At 37.7% G+C, this 18,380-nt stretch overlaps 1 protein-coding gene across 1 annotated transcript in view; it reads left to right on the forward strand.

Annotated features, from left to right (window-relative positions):
• Positions 1-1,591: 1,591 nt before the first annotated feature.
• The window catches only part of LOC127422382 (rap1 GTPase-activating protein 2-like), a 115,102-nt gene continuing 98,313 nt past the window's right edge, over positions 1,592-18,380 (forward strand). The window contains exons 1-2 of the mRNA XM_051665864.1: positions 1,592-1,672; positions 17,581-17,616. Of these exons, the coding sequence (XP_051521824.1) occupies positions 1,659-1,672; positions 17,581-17,616 (50 nt within the window). The 5' untranslated portion in view covers positions 1,592-1,658. The remainder of the gene's footprint in view (positions 1,673-17,580; positions 17,617-18,380) is intronic.

The following is an 18,380-nucleotide window of genomic DNA, read 5'->3' on the forward strand; positions in this document are numbered from 1 at the left end:
ACATTAAACTGCCAAAAGATTGAAGGAGATGGAGACAATGTGTCTAAACAAACAGACAAATAAATGAACTGGACAATGTTTGATAGGCTCTTTGAGTGGAAAATTGCATTAACTGCAACTTGAGGCTTTGAGCACATGTTGGTTATGAGTTTGTGTGTGTGTATGGGTCAGGCCTATATTGTGGGGGCCAGATGTCATCACACAGCTTTAAATCAAAATAATGTTTTAGTCTAAAAAGGTTTCAGTTAGGTTTAGGGACTGTGTTAGGGGATAGAAAATATCATTAGCTCAGTATTAAACCAATCATAGTCAATGGAAAGTTTTTAGCATGATAGAAAAACAAATTTAGGCATGAGTGAAGAACAGGGAGGAACTGTGTCATTTCCACAAAGCTAGTCAATTGTGTAACTTGTACCTCTTTATTTGAACGCTTTCCTGCTCCTAAATTCAGAATATTGACGTTTCTCTGCTATATGTGAGGTGAGAGTGTGTGTGAGTGGACATTGATTATGATTGCACCACAGCGGTGGCCGACTGCATTGACCACATGCAGTCGTAATGGCCAGTGAGGCACATGTGTCTACATGTGAAGAAAAAACTGTGGTGTACAGCATGAACACCATAATTGGAACCTTCCTCTTTAAACTAACCCACGTTCTAGTTGTATTTCAGAGCTAACTGTAACAACTTGTGCTCTGCACATTTTATTTGCTTTGCTTTTATGTGTTGCAATCTATGTCTATGTTATGCTCTACTTTGCATGCATTCAATTGGTATTTATTGTTTATTAAAAGGCAAACCCTTAAATGAAAATTCTGTCATTGTACTAAACCTCATGTAGTTTCGTATGACTTGCTTTCTTTCTTGGAACACAAAAAGACATAGTAGGCTGAATGTAATGGACAAACAGCCTTAATTGTAATGGACTAACAGCCTTATTCGTCATTCACTTTCATTGAACGAAAAAAACCCAAAAAAAACATCAACAACATTTCTCCTCTTGTTTTCAACAGAAAAAAAGACATATGGGTCTGGATGACATAAAGGTGAGTAAATTATGACAATTTTCATTTTTGGGTGAACTAACCCACTATGGTTTGCTAGCCTTGTGTATGTGTGAGTCTGTACATATGTTTCATAAATCTTGTGCAAGGAAGGTTTTTGCTGCTCCTAGTCAATTTTATGACTGAGAAATTATCTGCACCCCCTTACAAACCCATCATAGAGACAGAGCATAGTCATTGCCATAGCAACAACTACAACTACTACCTGCATTCTTATACTCTCTCTCTCTCTCTCTCTCTCTCTCTCTCTCTCACGCTCTTATCTCCATGATTCTTCTCACTCTCTCTCTCTCTCTCTCTCTCTCACGCTCTTATCTCCATGATTCTTCTCACTCTCTCTCTCTCTCTCTCTCTCTCTCTCTCTCTCTCTCTCTCTCTCTCTCACGCTCTTATCTCCATGATTCTTCTCAGTCTCTCTACTCTCTCTCTCTCTCTCTCTCTCACGCTCTTATCTCCATGATTCTTCTCACTCTCTCTATCTCTCTCTCTCACTCTCTCACTCTCACTATCTCTAAGCTGTTCTCTTTTCTTACTCGTGTTGAATCAGTCATTTCATGCTGCACTGCTGTATTTACACAGTCCTGCAAGCCACTGATGGCAGATTCAAGGTAAGCTAATGTTTTAATGGTTATTCAAATGCATGATGGAATCAGGAGAGTAAAGCCTATGTTTGTCACCTCAATGGAAATGTGTGAGTGTTGGTTCGAGTGAGAAATCACCAAACTGTTGCTGAATGTCTTAACAGGTGCGTGTGTGTTTGCAAGCCTAAACTGCAGTTAAAAGGGTGTGTTTGTAGCTGTGTACGTTTGTCGTGCTGGATGTCAGTTAAGGGGATTTGGTCTAGAGATGAATGTCGTAACTGTTAATGTGATGTCGTGAGTTGTTTTAGGATCCCTAAATTGATTTTAGAGTTTTAAACTTGCACATTTTCCAGGCAAAACTGTTCCTGCAGCCCCAAAACACAACAAAGTGATGTTAAGACTTGCCGACTGTGTAAATATATAGTTAAATTGTTGTTGGGTTGTCTCTATGTGTTAGTGTGTTTGTGCATTAGTGATTCATTCCCTTAGAGTTTGCCATTGTTTGTGGCAGCCAGGGGGACATTTTTAATGTGATGGAATCAATTTTAGAAATAAATAAAGTATGTGGATGATGAACATGAGTCACTCTACACAGGCTGTGAAAATTTTGTTAAACAGAAGGAGACCATAATTCATAAAGAGCCTCACATAGTGATACAATTCAAGAGACTGTAAACATGACGGATGCAATGTGAAAACACTGTTAGCAGCATGAATTTGAGACTTTTTAAATGCACACTGTCACATTTCAGCTTTTGAAGTGTCAACATTGTGGTTACAGCAGGGAAACAATATTTGATCTTGGGTTTAGAATTACGGAACTTTCTGTTTAACAAATGTAAAATGGCGTTGTGCAACCAGTAGCCAGAGCTGCTATTGAATGTAATTAGTTTGATTACTTGTATGCACATACATTTGAGTGCTTAGTGAAACTTGTGAGGGAGTCACACTGCACAGTTGACCTTTATGGCATTATTACACCCTTTTACAGTCTTTTATATATCCTGCGATGTGCATGAGGCTCATCTGCTCTCTCAATATATTTCCTCTGTTCTGACCTCATCCTTCCATTATTGTGATAGTCATCTGATCATTTCCCCATCACTAATTTTCCCTCATTAGTTTGTGGCATTCTCAATCCACACCTCATTTTCTGTAGTATACTTGTCTTATCTCATCTCTGCTCGTCTCATCTCATCTTGTCTCTGCTTGTCTTGTTTTATCTCTACTCATCTCCTCTTGTCTCTACTGTACTCATCTAATCTCTGCTCATCTCATTTCATCTTTACTCATCATCTCTCTATACTCATTTCATGTCTACTTGTCTTGCCTCTACTCTTCCTCTTCTATACTAGTCTAATCTCATCTCTACTATACTCATCTCTACTTATCTCTACTCGCCTCCTCTTGTCTCTACTATACTCGTCTTATCCCTGCTCATCTCGTCTCTACTTGTGTCATCTCTACACTACTCTTCTCATATTTACTTGTCTCTACTCATCTCTTCTCGTCTCTACTAGTTTCTTGTCTTGTCTCTATTTCATCTATACATGTCTCATCACTACAATTCTGTACTCATCTCATGTCTACTTGTCTCATCTCTACTGGTATCTTCTCATCTCTACTTATGTCTTCTCTGCCCGTCACGTCTCATCTTGTATCTACTTGTATCGTCTGCTCATCACATCTCTACTCTTCTTATCTTACTCATCTCTACTCGTGTCTTCTCATCTCTACAATACTCTACTCATCTTATCTCTTCTCTGCTCATCTCATCTTGTCTCTTTACTTGTCTCATCTCATCTCTACTTTTCTCATCTCTACTTGTCTCGTCTCTACACTTCTCTACTCATCTCTACTATACTTCTCATCTCATCTTGTCTCTACTTGTTTCATGTCTACTCATCTCATCTCTACACTATTTTACTCATCTCTACTCGTCTCTTTTCATCTATTATACTCATTTCATCTTCTTGTCTTGTTTCATCTGTACTCATCTCATCTCTGCTTGTCTTTATCTTGTCTCTACTTGTTTCGTTTCATCTCTACTCATCATATCTCATCTCTGCTCATCTCTATTTTATCTCATCTCAACTCTCTAGTTATCTATACTCGTCTCTTCTTGTCTCTGCTATACTCTTGCCATCTTATCTCTGCTCTTCTCATCTCATCATGTGTCTACTTGTCTTGTTTCATCTCTACTCATCTCTACACTACTCATCTTGTCTCTACTCATCTTTAATTATCTCCACCCTTCTATACTCATCTAATCTCTGCTAATCTCATCTTGTCTCGTCTCTACTTTTCTCATCTCATCTCTGCTCATCTCATCTTGTCTCTACTTGTCTCATTTTGTGTGTACTCATTTCGTCTCTACTTGTCTCTCATTTTGTTTAATCTCTTTTACACACAGGAGGGGTTGAAAACAAAAAGTAAAAGTAGAGAATGAAAGACAGAGTAGAACATCTGACAAAGCATCAGATTGTCTGAGGTTAAGATGAACATGGCTCATAAACCGCATAACACAGAGCTGTGATGTCCATCTCGTCGGTGATGACTCGAAATGATACTGCAGGAAAAGCTAAAGACAGAGACAAACACTTGTTTCGGTGTCTGTGTGTCTGTGCGTGTGCATGAGTTTGATGTGCTGGTTGGGTGGGTGTAAAATATATGAAGGCAGTGAGTGAGTGGGTGTTACGGCTGAGCTCTTTGTCAAGGCTATTGAAGTCCTTTTGCTCAGCATAGCGATGACAGATAGAGCGAGCATCAGTTCATCACTAATGAGTGGATCTGGGATGAAGTCAAGCACAGGAAGTCAAAATGTGAGACAACGCCATGAGAGAGAGGGATTAGGAGAGAAGTTGAAAGACAATTTAAGAATGAGGGCAGAGGAGAGAAGCAACTAGTAGGACAAAATATTTGAAAAGACAACTAGAGGCAGATCAGTAAGAATCAGTGGATCGATCTTGAAGTATTGATACTTCTGATACTAATGTTCAAAATGAACAATCCTCACGAAAAAATATTTATCCTATTGTTATTTTACCAAGTAATTATTTATTTAGCATTAAAATTGAGTATCATACCTTTTAAAGTAAAAAATAAAAATAAAAATCAGTGTTAGTAAATAGTTGTACAGTATAGGAACTATTTTTCCTTCCGCTCATCTGAACACATACAGAAGTGATGAACGACACAAGCAGTCACGAAGAGCACTTGTCCGCAGCACTCAATCAAAGAGCCTTGGATGTACTCTACAGATCTGAGGGCAAAGTATATAAAAAAAAAAATAACACCACCCCCTGCAAAGTAAATGGAGGTTGTGTGGAGAGGTGAAGGAAAAAATAATAGGAGAATAAAAGAAAAGCAGAATGTGTAGTCCTGATTTCAGGTTTTGGTGTCTTGATTCAGGTGACAAAGGGAAGCCGAGAAAGTAGATTTAATGAGCAGGAGCATGTGAGCACAGAGTGAGTGATACGACCCTCTCTCTAGACACTAATCTTATGAGTGAGCATGTCGTTCATTTAGCGGGAGAGCTGGTGGGATGTAAATCAGCCCCATCAGTCAGTCTCTGCTCATAGCTGCTGGAGCCCACAAAACACTGTCTTCAGTCCATTAGGCAGAGCACAATCATGCCAACAGCCTCTATTAACTGTGCAAAACAACTGCAACATATAGTGCATACTCTGCTGACTGTTTAAAGTGTTGCCTGTCTATAGAGTGATGTGATGTAGTGGTCAGAGATTTGGGATTTCAATCAAAAGCTGTAAGCTCTAAGGTGACCGTGATTTAGGATGCATCTGTATTCCTGGATCAGCATCCTTGTTGCTCTTGAAACAACATTTCTGTCAACCAATTTCTATCAGCTGATTTTTGGGTTAGGTTTTAGGTTAGCCTTAGTGCTGGGATTGGGGCTTCAACAACATTTTTATCAGTCTGTCATTTCCCTTTGATTTTTGGGGTAGTTAACGAGCGCATTTACATTAAAATCAATATGCTGACAGCGACCAAAAATCAGTTTATTCAAAAATCTTGACAACGCAAGAAAAATTGCATTTACAAGAGATTTGAAATTATTGGGTTATTCTATTCTCATCTATTCTGTTCTATTCTGCTTTTGATGTCGAAACGCAAACACTTGTGCATATTGGATAAGTCGGTGTTTCCATGCAACATGAAATCGGGGTAATGCTTAGCTGGTTTATCCTTAAACAGCTTATGACCTTACCTCGATACCAGAACACCCTTTAAGGCATTTACATGACCTTACTCGTTATTGGCTTATTAGTCATAATATGTGTAACACCAGATTCACAAATACGTGAATGTGGCATGAGCGGGGCATGAGTGAGGCGTGATCAACGCGTCTTGTTTGGGCTTTCACATTGGCCGCATCTATTTTCTAGGTTTCTACGCAACGGTGGGCAGTCACTTGCACTTGTTTATCAGCGTAGTTGGTCGTGATTGGTTAATATATCAAAGCCCCTTTCAAGGCATCAGTCCACTCTGCGGTCATCTTTGGAATGCTCTCTTGCAGGCTGGGCTGCTATTTTCTTTGTAAACAAGCGACATAAATGTATAGCTCCTATCTACTTGAAGGTGGAAAGACTGAAATTTCCAAAATGTTTGGTCATGATTACAATCAATGAACCTATTTTAAATATTTCCAATTTCTCCAATTCATTTTAATACCAGTGGTCAGTCTCTTCTAAACTGTCTCTGTATATATACAACATGGGCATAAGTCCTGCAGTTTATTTATTTATTTATGCTTTCCTTTATTTAGTTATTTTGTGTTTGTTTTTATGCAGACCTATAAATTGTAGTGTATAGTAGGTTCATTTAAATATTATTTGCTTTTGCGTCTTTTCTATAATCTCCAGATTAGTTTAGTTTTCTGCTACACCCAGAGTCGCTGAGTTCAGCGTGAGCCGTGCGGCAAAAATAGGCTCTGCGCTGAATCTATCTGCTCACTGCGTGGCTGGGACGCATCACCTCGTGACTCATGCTTGCAATGTGAAGGGTGTAATCTGTTAACATGGGTGCCAAAATGAAAATGCACTGTTCACGCCTCGCTCATGCCCTGTTCACGGAGGATATGTGAAACCGGCGTAAGATTGTGCATGTAAGGTTAGGGTTAGAGACAGGTAAAGATGTTGTGCTCTGACTGGTATATATAGAATGTTGTTCCAGGACCAAAGGATGTTCATCCGGGGATATGTTTTAAAAGGGTAAAGCTGTCACCACTGTGTAATCCAGGCTGCTACTAGAGGTTTAACCCTTACATTTCTTTTTTGCAAGTTGCTTTTTTTAAAAATATTTCCAAAATGACTGCTTTATGTCCTGTTGCATCTTGGTAAAAATTAGCACAATTCTATTTTGCATCGAGTTTTACATTTACTCTTACTGGACTGAGTTGAGTCACATAAAGCTGTGTCACAGGAAGTTGGACATGTGAAAATTAGGTTTTTAAAAACAAGTGGTTTCCAAATCAAATAAATAGTTAAGAGAGAGCCTTTTCCACTTCCTGCCTCTGTTAAATTCATTCTCTTTCATCGGTTCCTTTTTTTCGCTCTTCTATACGGTATGATTAACCTGAAGTTTATTGTGGCTACAGCACCAAGCCTAATGACGCTCTCCCTCTCTTTCCTTCTCTCTCTCTGTATATAACATTCACAACATGTACGCCCTTCACTCTCCTTTACCGGAGAAGAAATACTGCTGTATCTCAAGGGAGGAAAAGGTCAAAAGTCTGAATTGTGGTAGGGGGTGGTCAGTATTCAGTATATTGTATGCCTGCTGCCTTAGGTATTGCTCAGGTTTTATCATCCATATTACTTTAAACTCTATAAGTGTAGAAGTTAATTGCATTTAGGTAAATTGGGCATTTTGCTTTGGTATTGAGATAATTGTCAAAAAGCAACTTAATTTAACTGTATTCACCCGAATTTTTATATGGCAATACAACCAATGTAGAGTGTAATCCAATTACAAAGTAATTAGTTACTGTAATCTAATTACTTTAGTCAAAAAGTAGTGTAATTCATTACATTTTAAATTCTTGTAATCAGATTACAGTTACTGACTTTCCATTCATTTAATTACTTTTTAAAGGGTTATGCTTATTTCAGATATACAGTATAATTTATGTAGAATACATTAATTATTGTCCCATAACTGTAACGATGGACTGGCAATGACAGGCAGACGATGATGATGAAGTGTAGAACCCAAGTGCAATTTATTACTCGAAGTGTGAAAACCAGAAACTACACTACAAAACATAAACCTGAACTAAACTAGACTTGACATAACATAACTTGACTTCCAAGCAACGTTACATAAACACAATACTTGACAATGGAGCAGTCTGGGGCTTGGCTGAGACATGGCATGGAGCAGTCTGGGGCTTGGCTGAGACATGGCATGGAGCAGTCTGGGGCTTGGCTGAGACATGGCATGGAGCAGACTGAAGCTTGGCTGTGACATGGTATGGAGCAGACTGAGGCATTATTGTGACAGGCTCAGGCATTGTGGTGACGCGGCGTGGAGCAGGCTGAGGTGCGGCCGTGGCGCGGCGTGGAGCAGGCTGAGGCGTGGCGTGGAGCAGACTCAGACGTGGCGTGGCATGGAGCAGACTCAGGCGTGGCGTGGCGTGGAGCAGACTCAGGCATGGCTGTGACGTGGCATGGAGCTGACTCAGGCGTGACATGGCATGGAGCTGACTCAGGCGTGACATGGCATGGAGCTGACTCAGGATCAGGGGCAGAAGGTGGCGCAAGCTTGGTGGCCATGACGTGGGACCCTGGCTCGGCAGCCATGACGTGGGACCCTGGCTCGGCGGCCACCTCCCCCACAGTGAACGATGAACCACATATCAGTAGGGAAAGGTCGATAAATTGAGTCAGGCTATAGGTACTCCGGCCGCCTGGCATCAAGGAGGAGATTGGCTCATTCAGCCAAAATCGAAAACAGTCCTTGAGGGCAATCTCATTAAAATCGACCCTGCTGGCCAGAGCACAAAAGTCCTCTACATATTCCTCCAGGGGACGATTCCCCTGACGTAAATGAAGAAGCTTAACTGTTGGGTGCATTTTGTGGTCAGGTATTCTGTAACGATGGGCTGGCAATGACATGCAGACGATGATGATGATGAAGTGTAGAACCCAAGTGCAGTTTATTACTCAAAGTGTGAAAACCAAAAATGTGACTACAAAACATAAACCTGGACTTGACTTGACTTCCAAACAACATTACATAAACACAATACCTGACATTGGACAGTGGCAAACATGAGGCTTAAATACATGGACAAGGGAGAAACATAACAATGATAACCAATGACAAGACAGAACTGGTAACAAGGCAATAAACCAATGAAAACAAGACATATGAACATGGAGGGAAACATGAAATCACATGACCAAGGAAACAGGAACAAACATGGCATGGAAACAGGAAATAACATGACATGAAAACATTTTTCAAAATAAAAGACATGAACACAAAACATGAACAAAAACACATCTAGACGTGAAAATAACAAGTCATTGTGAAGGAGAAATGTGAGGTGCTGTGTATGACGTGTGTAACAATGAACAAGAGAAATATACACATTAATTTGAATTGTTGAGTGTTTTAGTAAGTAACTTGAAAGTTATTACTTTTTCAATTAAGTAATTATTAATCTTATTACAATTTTAGAGAAATAATTTGTAATTTGTAGTGGATTAAAATTTTGAAGTAACTAACCCAACACTGAATATAACACAAAATATATGTGAACTATTGCTAAATAATTTGGTATAAACACAGCACTTTAAACGTGTTGCAAAAGCGTTCCATGAGATACTCTGTATGTATTTGCTAATTAAAGGTTATGCGTGTCATTTTTTCACATTTGAAAAAATTTTCTCCTATCCCAAGTTAATATACAGGGACAACTACACATAAGCCTTTGATTGGTTTTAAAAAAATCTACAGTACAGGCTTCTAAATGCCTGTAGTGTACATAATTCAAAGGTCAAATCAGATGTTTTCCTTGTGTAGACATTCATTATAGTAGATGAATAAAATGATGTGCCTCTTTCATGGACTAATACAAGAACACTTTTCATTGTTTATTTTTATACAAAGGCGTAAATAACAAGATGAAGTCAAGTTTTCGGCAGTTCAGGCATCAGGCTGTTTGAATCCACGCTGAGTCATCGGTTTACGAGCATCACACCGTGGGGAATGGCCTTGAATTTGCCTGCTGTTGACAGACTGCATTCTGTCTGCCGTGACCATACAGTTGTTAGCTTAGATCTGATGCACTTAGATAATTTCTGTAATTTTGTATAAAAAAAAATTCTGTAAAAAAATTTGATGTTGTGTGTGTATGTGATTAGATCTTTTTTTAATCAATACCCGTATCCACAGAGGCCAGTCATGAAATATCTCGCCCTCTCTAGTCTTTATGAGTCACAAAGCCAGCGAGAAAAGTTAAAGTGATACTCATCTGATTACCACATATATAAATGTTCCATCATGTCCAGCACTAAACATTATTGAAGCTGATGTTAAGTGCAGGAGTGAGAGTGAAAAAGAGAAATGCATTTCCACAGCGCGGATCATTGTTTGTCCTCCTTCATTTTAAAAACTCTCCAGCTGTCTAGGGAATAAGGAAATGAGAATGAATTATTTGGGATGGTTTCTTCTCAAACCGTTACATCTACATTCATTAGCAAAATGTGTCACTGCACCTTTACAAAACATGCCCTGCTCAATAAAGAGGACAGATAGATGGGGGAGTGCTTTGAGTTCAATGTCATGCATCTTGTTTTAAAAAGTGTTTTCAGACCGTTTTCATGATCGATAGAGTCCGGCCAGTAAATTGAGTCCCCGGGGGTAGCCATTTGTTATGCCTGTTAAAAAAGCTATCGCGTTATCGCGATAACTTGCACTAGCTATTTAGAGCTCCTTGAGCGATTACTAGATGTGCATGTTGATTGAAAGGCGTGTAAATCTTGTGTAGTATATTATGTTATATTTCTTGTGGTTCAGTAAATCTTTTGAATAATTTTTGCATTGATGCATGTTATGTTGTATTATGTTCTGTATGAGTAATATAATTGAATAATTTAAATCAATCACCTGGTGTGTATTTAAGACCTTACCATACATTACGTAATGAAACGTAAATTGAAAGAAAAACTTTATTTACATAATGTGATTTCACACTCTGTTGCTTCCATTTAATACTATTATGTTTCATAGGATTTAAAAGTCATGAAATGTTCCGTTTACAAAGTTATATTGACATAGATCATAAAACAATTTAATAGGATTTCTAATCACGCATTGAATCGAGTGCCCGTTACAAGTTCTTTGAGCCAGTGGAATCGCTGTGATGTCAAATGGGGACACTGGTGTGTTAGTAAATTGGGGTCTTTGATGGGGAAAAACTAGCATAGAGGTGTATAAATTTGTCTAATTTACCGACCAGCTGAAACTCTACTTGATGTGTTTGTAGTGTTCAAGTAATTTATTTGATCATGCGTTTAGAAAGTACGAGGTTGGCCCTAAATGTAGTTGGACACACTTAAAAATGTCTAAATATCAAAACAAGTGGCATTTATTTTAAAGAAAAATAGCTCAAGCACACTTTTAAAGAAAACATTTTGTTAGGTTAGGTTTAAAAATAATGCGCGCACACACAGGGAGCTGATTGAGATGCACCGTGACACATACGCGCACTGAGCAAAGTCACTTGGAATCAAATAATAAATCACATCTTTTAAATTTGCTGTTTGGCATTAGCATAATCACGGAAGTGAACTGTTTTATTTGCATATAGCATGGGAATTGAAGTTCGGATCTACACTCACAGAGCACTTTATTAGGAACACTATGGTCCTAATGAAGTGCCCGATGTAGTCTTTTGCTGTTGTAGCCCATCTGCCTCAAGGTTCAAAGTGTTGTGCAGTCTGAGATGCCATTCTGCTCACTACAATTGTACAGAGTGGTTATCTGAGTTATCGTAGCCTTTCTGTTAGCTCGAACCAGTCTGGCAATTCTCCGTTGACCTCTCTCATCAACAAGACGTTTCCATCTGCAGAACTGCCACTCACTTGATGTTTTTTGGCACCATTCTGAGTAAACTCTAGAGACTGTTCTGCGTAAAAATCTCAGGAGATCAGCAGTTACAGAAATACTCAAACCAGCCTGTCTGGCACCAACAATCATGCCACGGTCGAAATCACCGAGATCACATTTTTTCCTCATTCTGATGGTTGATGTGAACTTTAACTGAAGCTCCTGACCCGTATATGCATGATTTTATGCATTGCACTGCTGCCACACGATTGGCTGGTTAGATAATCACCTAAATAAGTATGTGTACAGGTGTTCCTAATAAAATGCTCAGTGAATGCAATCCGATCAGTAAAAATGCATGAAGTGACCAAGTGTAAATACCCCCTTAGGCTCATTATAGATTGGGCTTCATTCACAAATCTCTGTGCTATTTGCCCAATGCAAAAAATATTGCACTAGTAAACTGAATTTTAATTTAAAGAAAGTTATAAACCATGGCAGCAGTAATTCATCAAATATTGATCAAATGATGGAGAAGAGTGTTATAACCTGGCATATATCCAGATGCGCAGTGTAGTAAAGTGTCAGTTCGCGGTGGTCTGCTGCATCCTCCACTATATAGCGCTCTGAAACAGCCCGCAAAATCGTAAGTATACCGTGCATACTGCGTCTAGCACAGATTTTGTGGGTGTATTAGTGCCATTGCCTGATCTGCATAATTCCTTTAGTGAATCAGGCGCTAAACCTGTGCAGACAGCAGGCACAATTCATCCTTAGTGAGCTCCCCCCTTAATTGTACTATACAAATGAAGACAAAATGTATTTGTATACTTTCTGGTTTTCAAACTAAGTGGAAAATATCTATAGCTAATGTGATAAACTCTACCTGTGGTTACTCAGCTAGGACTCTAAAAATGTATCTTGGGGCCAGTTGGATAAAATTGCGAACAATGGCTAAGAGCAACCACACAGGCTCATTTATAAAAGTATAGAGGAAGGGCCAGTTTCCACAATCTTGTTTCCTTTCTTTTGTGCAGTTAGGGGTAGGGTTGGGCAACAGGTACAGTAGGAGGAGGCATCAGTTTTCCACCCCTCTCTGTCTCCATGTCCCTCACTCTTCACCCTGGTGGCCTCCCCACCCCCTAAAAGAGTGGAGAGTAATGAAAAGACAGAAATTGGAGAGAGAAAGAAAGATAAAGAGAGAGAGAGCGGTGTGGCCAGCATGTACAGGAGGAAAAGAAGTGTGTCTTTCGGGGGCTTTGGATGGTAGGCTACTTTTGTTACTCTCTGGCCTCAAACAGCCTTATGTGACTTAAAAGATTCACTCCAGAGTAGGGCTGAGTTAAGTGTGTTTGAGTTTATTTAAAGTAGAATGACACGAGAATGAGGATTTGCATTTAAATATGATTTTGAACATTTAATTTGACTGTTGTCTTCATACAGTGTTAGAATAATGCACAACAGGATGGTAAGGGACAGCTGCATACTAAACTGTGACGTTATGTTTATTATTTATTATTAATAATATATTATTATTTAATTATACGTAATTATTTTTTTGTAGATTTTTCTTTATTTTATAGTATAACTGTCATTTTCAATAATCCTTTTTAAAATCAACTTTAATTGATCATATTGGTAAAACTATCTTTACAAGACCACAATCACAGGAAGCTGAAAATTATTTATGTTTACAGGTCTTATTTTGTGTGCTTAGGGTCATGCAGATTTATTCACTGAAAGACTGATTCTTGAGAAAAACAAAAGATGTGTACACAAACAGTATAAGCTCAAACATATAGCAGGCATGCACAATGAGCAGCTATTATCATACATAGTGAGATGGATGCTACTTGAACTCTGTCTACATCAGATATAACATATAATTTAGTTCTCATATAGCTGTGCTGAAAGGGTTGGCTGATTATATGTTCACCTTTTTACATTCAAATGAATCTCCAAACTAATGTCACTCTTTAACATAACCAAATTAACAAAATTGGAAACATACCCATTAAAAAAATGACTGCTTCTGTTTTAGCTTTGTAAAGAGGGGAGTATGAGATATAAACTAGTAAATGAGAATTTACAATGTCAAAGCTAAACGCAGGATCTGAGGGCATAACCTTTATGCCTGGAGCTAATTAGTTCACAGAAATGTCACTTTGAGTGGAAGGAAATAAGAAAGAGAATAACAAAGGGAAAGAGGGATTATACAGTATGTGACCAAATGTTATTTTAGAGGGAGAAAACCATGCAATTCTAGAAGTATGTGGTACAATGTTCTCTTCAGGGGTCTTTTAAAATCCCACACTGAGTATTTGTATTTAAGGCTTGGAGCTGCATTTAAGTGTCTCGAACAAACAAAAACAGCCTCAATTCTTTATAGTTTTAAACGTTTAATGCAATTGCAATCCTGAATATACATGCACATTGTTGTGGTTTTAATGATGTGGTATAAGGGCTATGTGGTCATCCAGGACTGATTTATTGTACAGATAGTGGCGGACAGGGACAAAGCTTTCCATATTTGACAATACACATTGATTAGACAACTGCGTCACAACTGTGACCATGACAATACTGGCTTTTCATTTCTCACAACTTATGCTTACGTGAGCTGCACTGGTTGCACGGACAGTAATATGAATGTTATTATTTCTATTTATTTCTATGAAACGGATAATCAAAACACAATAAAATAAAGAATTGGACTTGCTCCCTTTTTTTTTTCCAGCAGAACTGGTATTATTTTCCGTCCTGCTATGTAAACATGGTGGAGAACTGGCTTTATTATTTATTTGTTATACCTTCTTTAACGACAGATTTCGTTTCATAGATGTTTCACAGGCAAACACTCTGCTTTCTGAGAGAAAATTAATAAGTCAACTTGTCTTTTGTATTCTAATGTTTCCGACTCTTACTGTGAGTAAAAGTGAATGATTGAATGGTTGACCTTCTGACGGAAATAGAACAACTTGCTTTCGTCATTTAGCTGTAAATGTTCACACATTCAAATGGACATTGTTAGAAATGTCCCCCTCATTCCAAACAAGCAATTAGCTGAAAGTTGTTAGGGAAATGTTGATGTATTTCTTTTGTGTTTTTGCATGTCAGACAGAAAAATAAACTCCCCATGGTGCCAGCATCATATCCTAAATTACCAGCTTGTATTTAGCTCATCACTCATTTAGCTGCTATACCTCATGCTGTTTTCCACATCAGGCCTAATGGAGACAATAATTAGGCCTCTGTAGAATTGCAAAAAACTAAAAATATGAAGCATCATTAGAACAGCATACAAAGTCAATTTAAGATCACAGACAATTTCATCACACTGTTTCAGCATATACAATAAATAAACTGTGAATTTGAATCTGAATGAGACATTTATACTAACATAGCAACAAGAGATTACTAAATGTTCAGCCTGATCTCATGAAAATGACTTGACTGTGGCAACATTTTTGAAAATTTTTTGTCAATCGAGATTTTTTTTTAATTGAATTAATTACATGGTATGCTGATTAATTAATTGAATTTATCGCAATTAATCGCATGTGAAAATATTTGTAGAGAAAGCCCCTCAAATAACAATTCAAATTATAAATTTTATATATATATATATATATATACACACACACTACCGGTCAAAAGTTTTGAAACACTTACTCATTCATTGTTATAATTTTTTTTTCTTCACATTTTAGAATAATAGTAAAGTCATTAAAACTATGGAATAACATAAATGGAACTGTGGGAATTATGTTGTGACTAAACATATATATATATATATATTATCAAAAATTATATTTAGATAATTAAAATGCATTACATTATTGTGGCAGACTAGTAAAACATTGATAAGACAAAAAGTGGCTTTAGAATCCAATGTATTGTTTATTTCCATATTATTGAACATAAGCCTATCATTGGCCTATAGTTCACAGCAATCCATTTTGCAATTGAATTTGTCAATCAGACCAAGATTTTTTATCCACAGTTTTCCTGAGCAACCACTGGGTGGTGCCATGATGATTCTAATATCCTGTTTTCTGTTTCAGGTCTCGAGATGCAATGTAAAACTAACCAAAACGAGCAATCCAAATGGAGAATGACCATTTAAGTGTTATTTGAAGTAAAAATGAATTTCAACACAAAGTAGATAATAATATCAACATAACTAACCTCGGACCATCACTTCATGTCATCTACACAGGTTTGGCACTGTCCAAGTATGATTTTGCATAGGGCCCCCAAATGTTCAGAAACGGCCCTGCATACACCTAAACCTAACCAATAGTGTCATAAAAGCAAATGTGAGGTGAACAAAACAGACATCCCTAACCTAAACCTTAACCTAACCATAAAAAAATGTGTCATAAAAACAAATGTGAGATGGAAAACGCAACAGCTGAAGCAACCACGTAATTTCGTAGCACTTCTATGACACTTTTGGCTCACGTGATGACTCGCGTGCTTTGCTGGACTCGTACCCCGGTCTTCCGCAGTCCAACACTCGGATCAGTTGAGCTACCTGGAAACGTAGTTACATTGATGTAAATGTAGTTGGTTATGTAATACAAGTGTTAAAATAATAAAACAGATGAGGGGGGAAAAGCATAGAATGAGATCAGAACATGACGCAGGCCCGATTCAAACTTGAATCCCTAGCATGAGCACCACACTTCAACTTGTCTAGAGCATTTGTGCTAGCCACTAAAGAAGACCATAGCAATGACTACATTATTTGATTATCATAATACATTTAATGATATTGAGATTTTCAAGGCAAGGCAAGTTTATTTATATAGCTTATACACAATGGTAATTCAAAGTGCTTTTCATAGACATGAGAAAGAAAAAAGACACACAAAAGTCCATTTTAAAATCATTTAAGCACAAGAAATTAAAAATAACAATAAAAAGGTTAGTTTAAATGGATTAAAAGAAAAAAAGAAAAGAAAAAGAATGCATAAATTTGTGTTTTTTTTCAACTTCCTGCACTTCTAGAAAGGGAAGTCTCACAAGAAAAATTTCACACACTCACTATTTTTTTTCAATTTTATTTGTCCACTAACCGTGTCCAGCAGTGTACAGTACATGCACCATATGAGATTTATGTCATTTGTTTCTGAAAGTGAAAAATCCTACCACAGTGTAATTTCAACCACATCTCAAATTCTGTTTTGTGTTAAATAGAATTCCATTATGGAAATGACATTTTTGCAGTAAACGTTCTTGGAATAAAATATTCTACTCATTTGTCTTGCTAAGACTAATTTCAGAGCTAACATTTTATCTATCCTAAATACACACAACTGAATAATATTTTCTAATATAACACTTTTTGCATAATTTGGTGAAATTACAGCTTAAATTGGAAATGACGGCCAATAAAAATCCTCTGCTAGCAAGTTGAATTTTCTTTTTTTTTCCAAACATCAAGTGTCTCATGTCATTTCAGGTTAAAACTGTAAAATCTAAACATAAAAGGCATTTGAAAAGTAACAAAAATGAATTAAGAAGGCCTGGTTGAAGAAACGCTCAAATATAGTCACAAGTTGCATTTATTGGGGTCCAAAGCTGTTTGGAAAAAAGGAGAAAATTACCAACATTTAAAAAAGGCAAATTAATTGCATTACCAAGTACTGTAGTTACTTTTTAAGTATAGGGTTTGTAGATAGTGATCTTGTGGTTTGTCAGGACAATACAAAGTATTTTCAGGTGGAAATACAGCAGAAAGTGTTTACTTTGGGATTCTAATTTTGTCAAGCAACAATGCAGTAATGAGTTTGATTTTGGTCTTTTTATGAATTAAGTAATATTTCTCTCTCTGTCTGTCTTTTGCTCTGCAGGATTGACAAGTCCAGCATTGCAGCCCTGAGGGCACGGTGAGTCTGTAATGGTAGCATGATCTAAATCCATCCAAATGTTTCTCTTAATGAGACGCCAAAATATGCGGTCAATACATCAATGTCATTGATCCAGCAATCATTTCACTCCCCATAAAGATGCTAATTTGACTTTGTGGGAACTCATTGCTGTAAGGTCTTCATTATTAAAGTATTCATGCAGGTGCTCCAGTCCTGGCTGGATTTGTAACACAAGCCAGTTCTGTATGACTGTCTCAACATTCAAGTGTCTATCAGCCTGTCTGACAGGGATGGGAGGGGATGAAAGAGGAGACCAGAGGAGTGGAGGCAATAATCGTGAACTCAGTATAGACAGAGATACGGACAGACATCAAAGCCCCCCACTGTGGATAGGCACAGGTGGCCTTTGTTGCAGATAGAGGTGTGTGTCTGTGTGTATATGCAGGTTTGGCTATGCTTTAGGGAGTGCCAAATGTTTTACATTTGAAAATTGATTAGTAAAGACATTTGAAGTGGTCCTTGCAACTTAAAAAGGCTCAATAATCTACTAATATTAATGGTTTGTTCACCCAAAAAATTTAATTTTTTGTCACCATTCATTTTTATTGTATGTGAAAAAAAATAAAAAATGCAATTAAACTGAATGTTGAGGCTCTCAGTCACTAACATTCTGCCTAACAACTCCTTTTGTGTTCAACGAAAGAAAGTTATGCTGGTTTGGAACAACTTGTTCCAAAGGGCAAGCTATTCCATATCATTGGGCCTTCACAACAAACACTCTA

Source organism: Myxocyprinus asiaticus, chromosome 31 (genome assembly GCF_019703515.2).
Source record: "Myxocyprinus asiaticus isolate MX2 ecotype Aquarium Trade chromosome 31, UBuf_Myxa_2, whole genome shotgun sequence".
NCBI lineage: Eukaryota > Metazoa > Chordata > Actinopteri > Cypriniformes > Catostomidae > Myxocyprinus > Myxocyprinus asiaticus.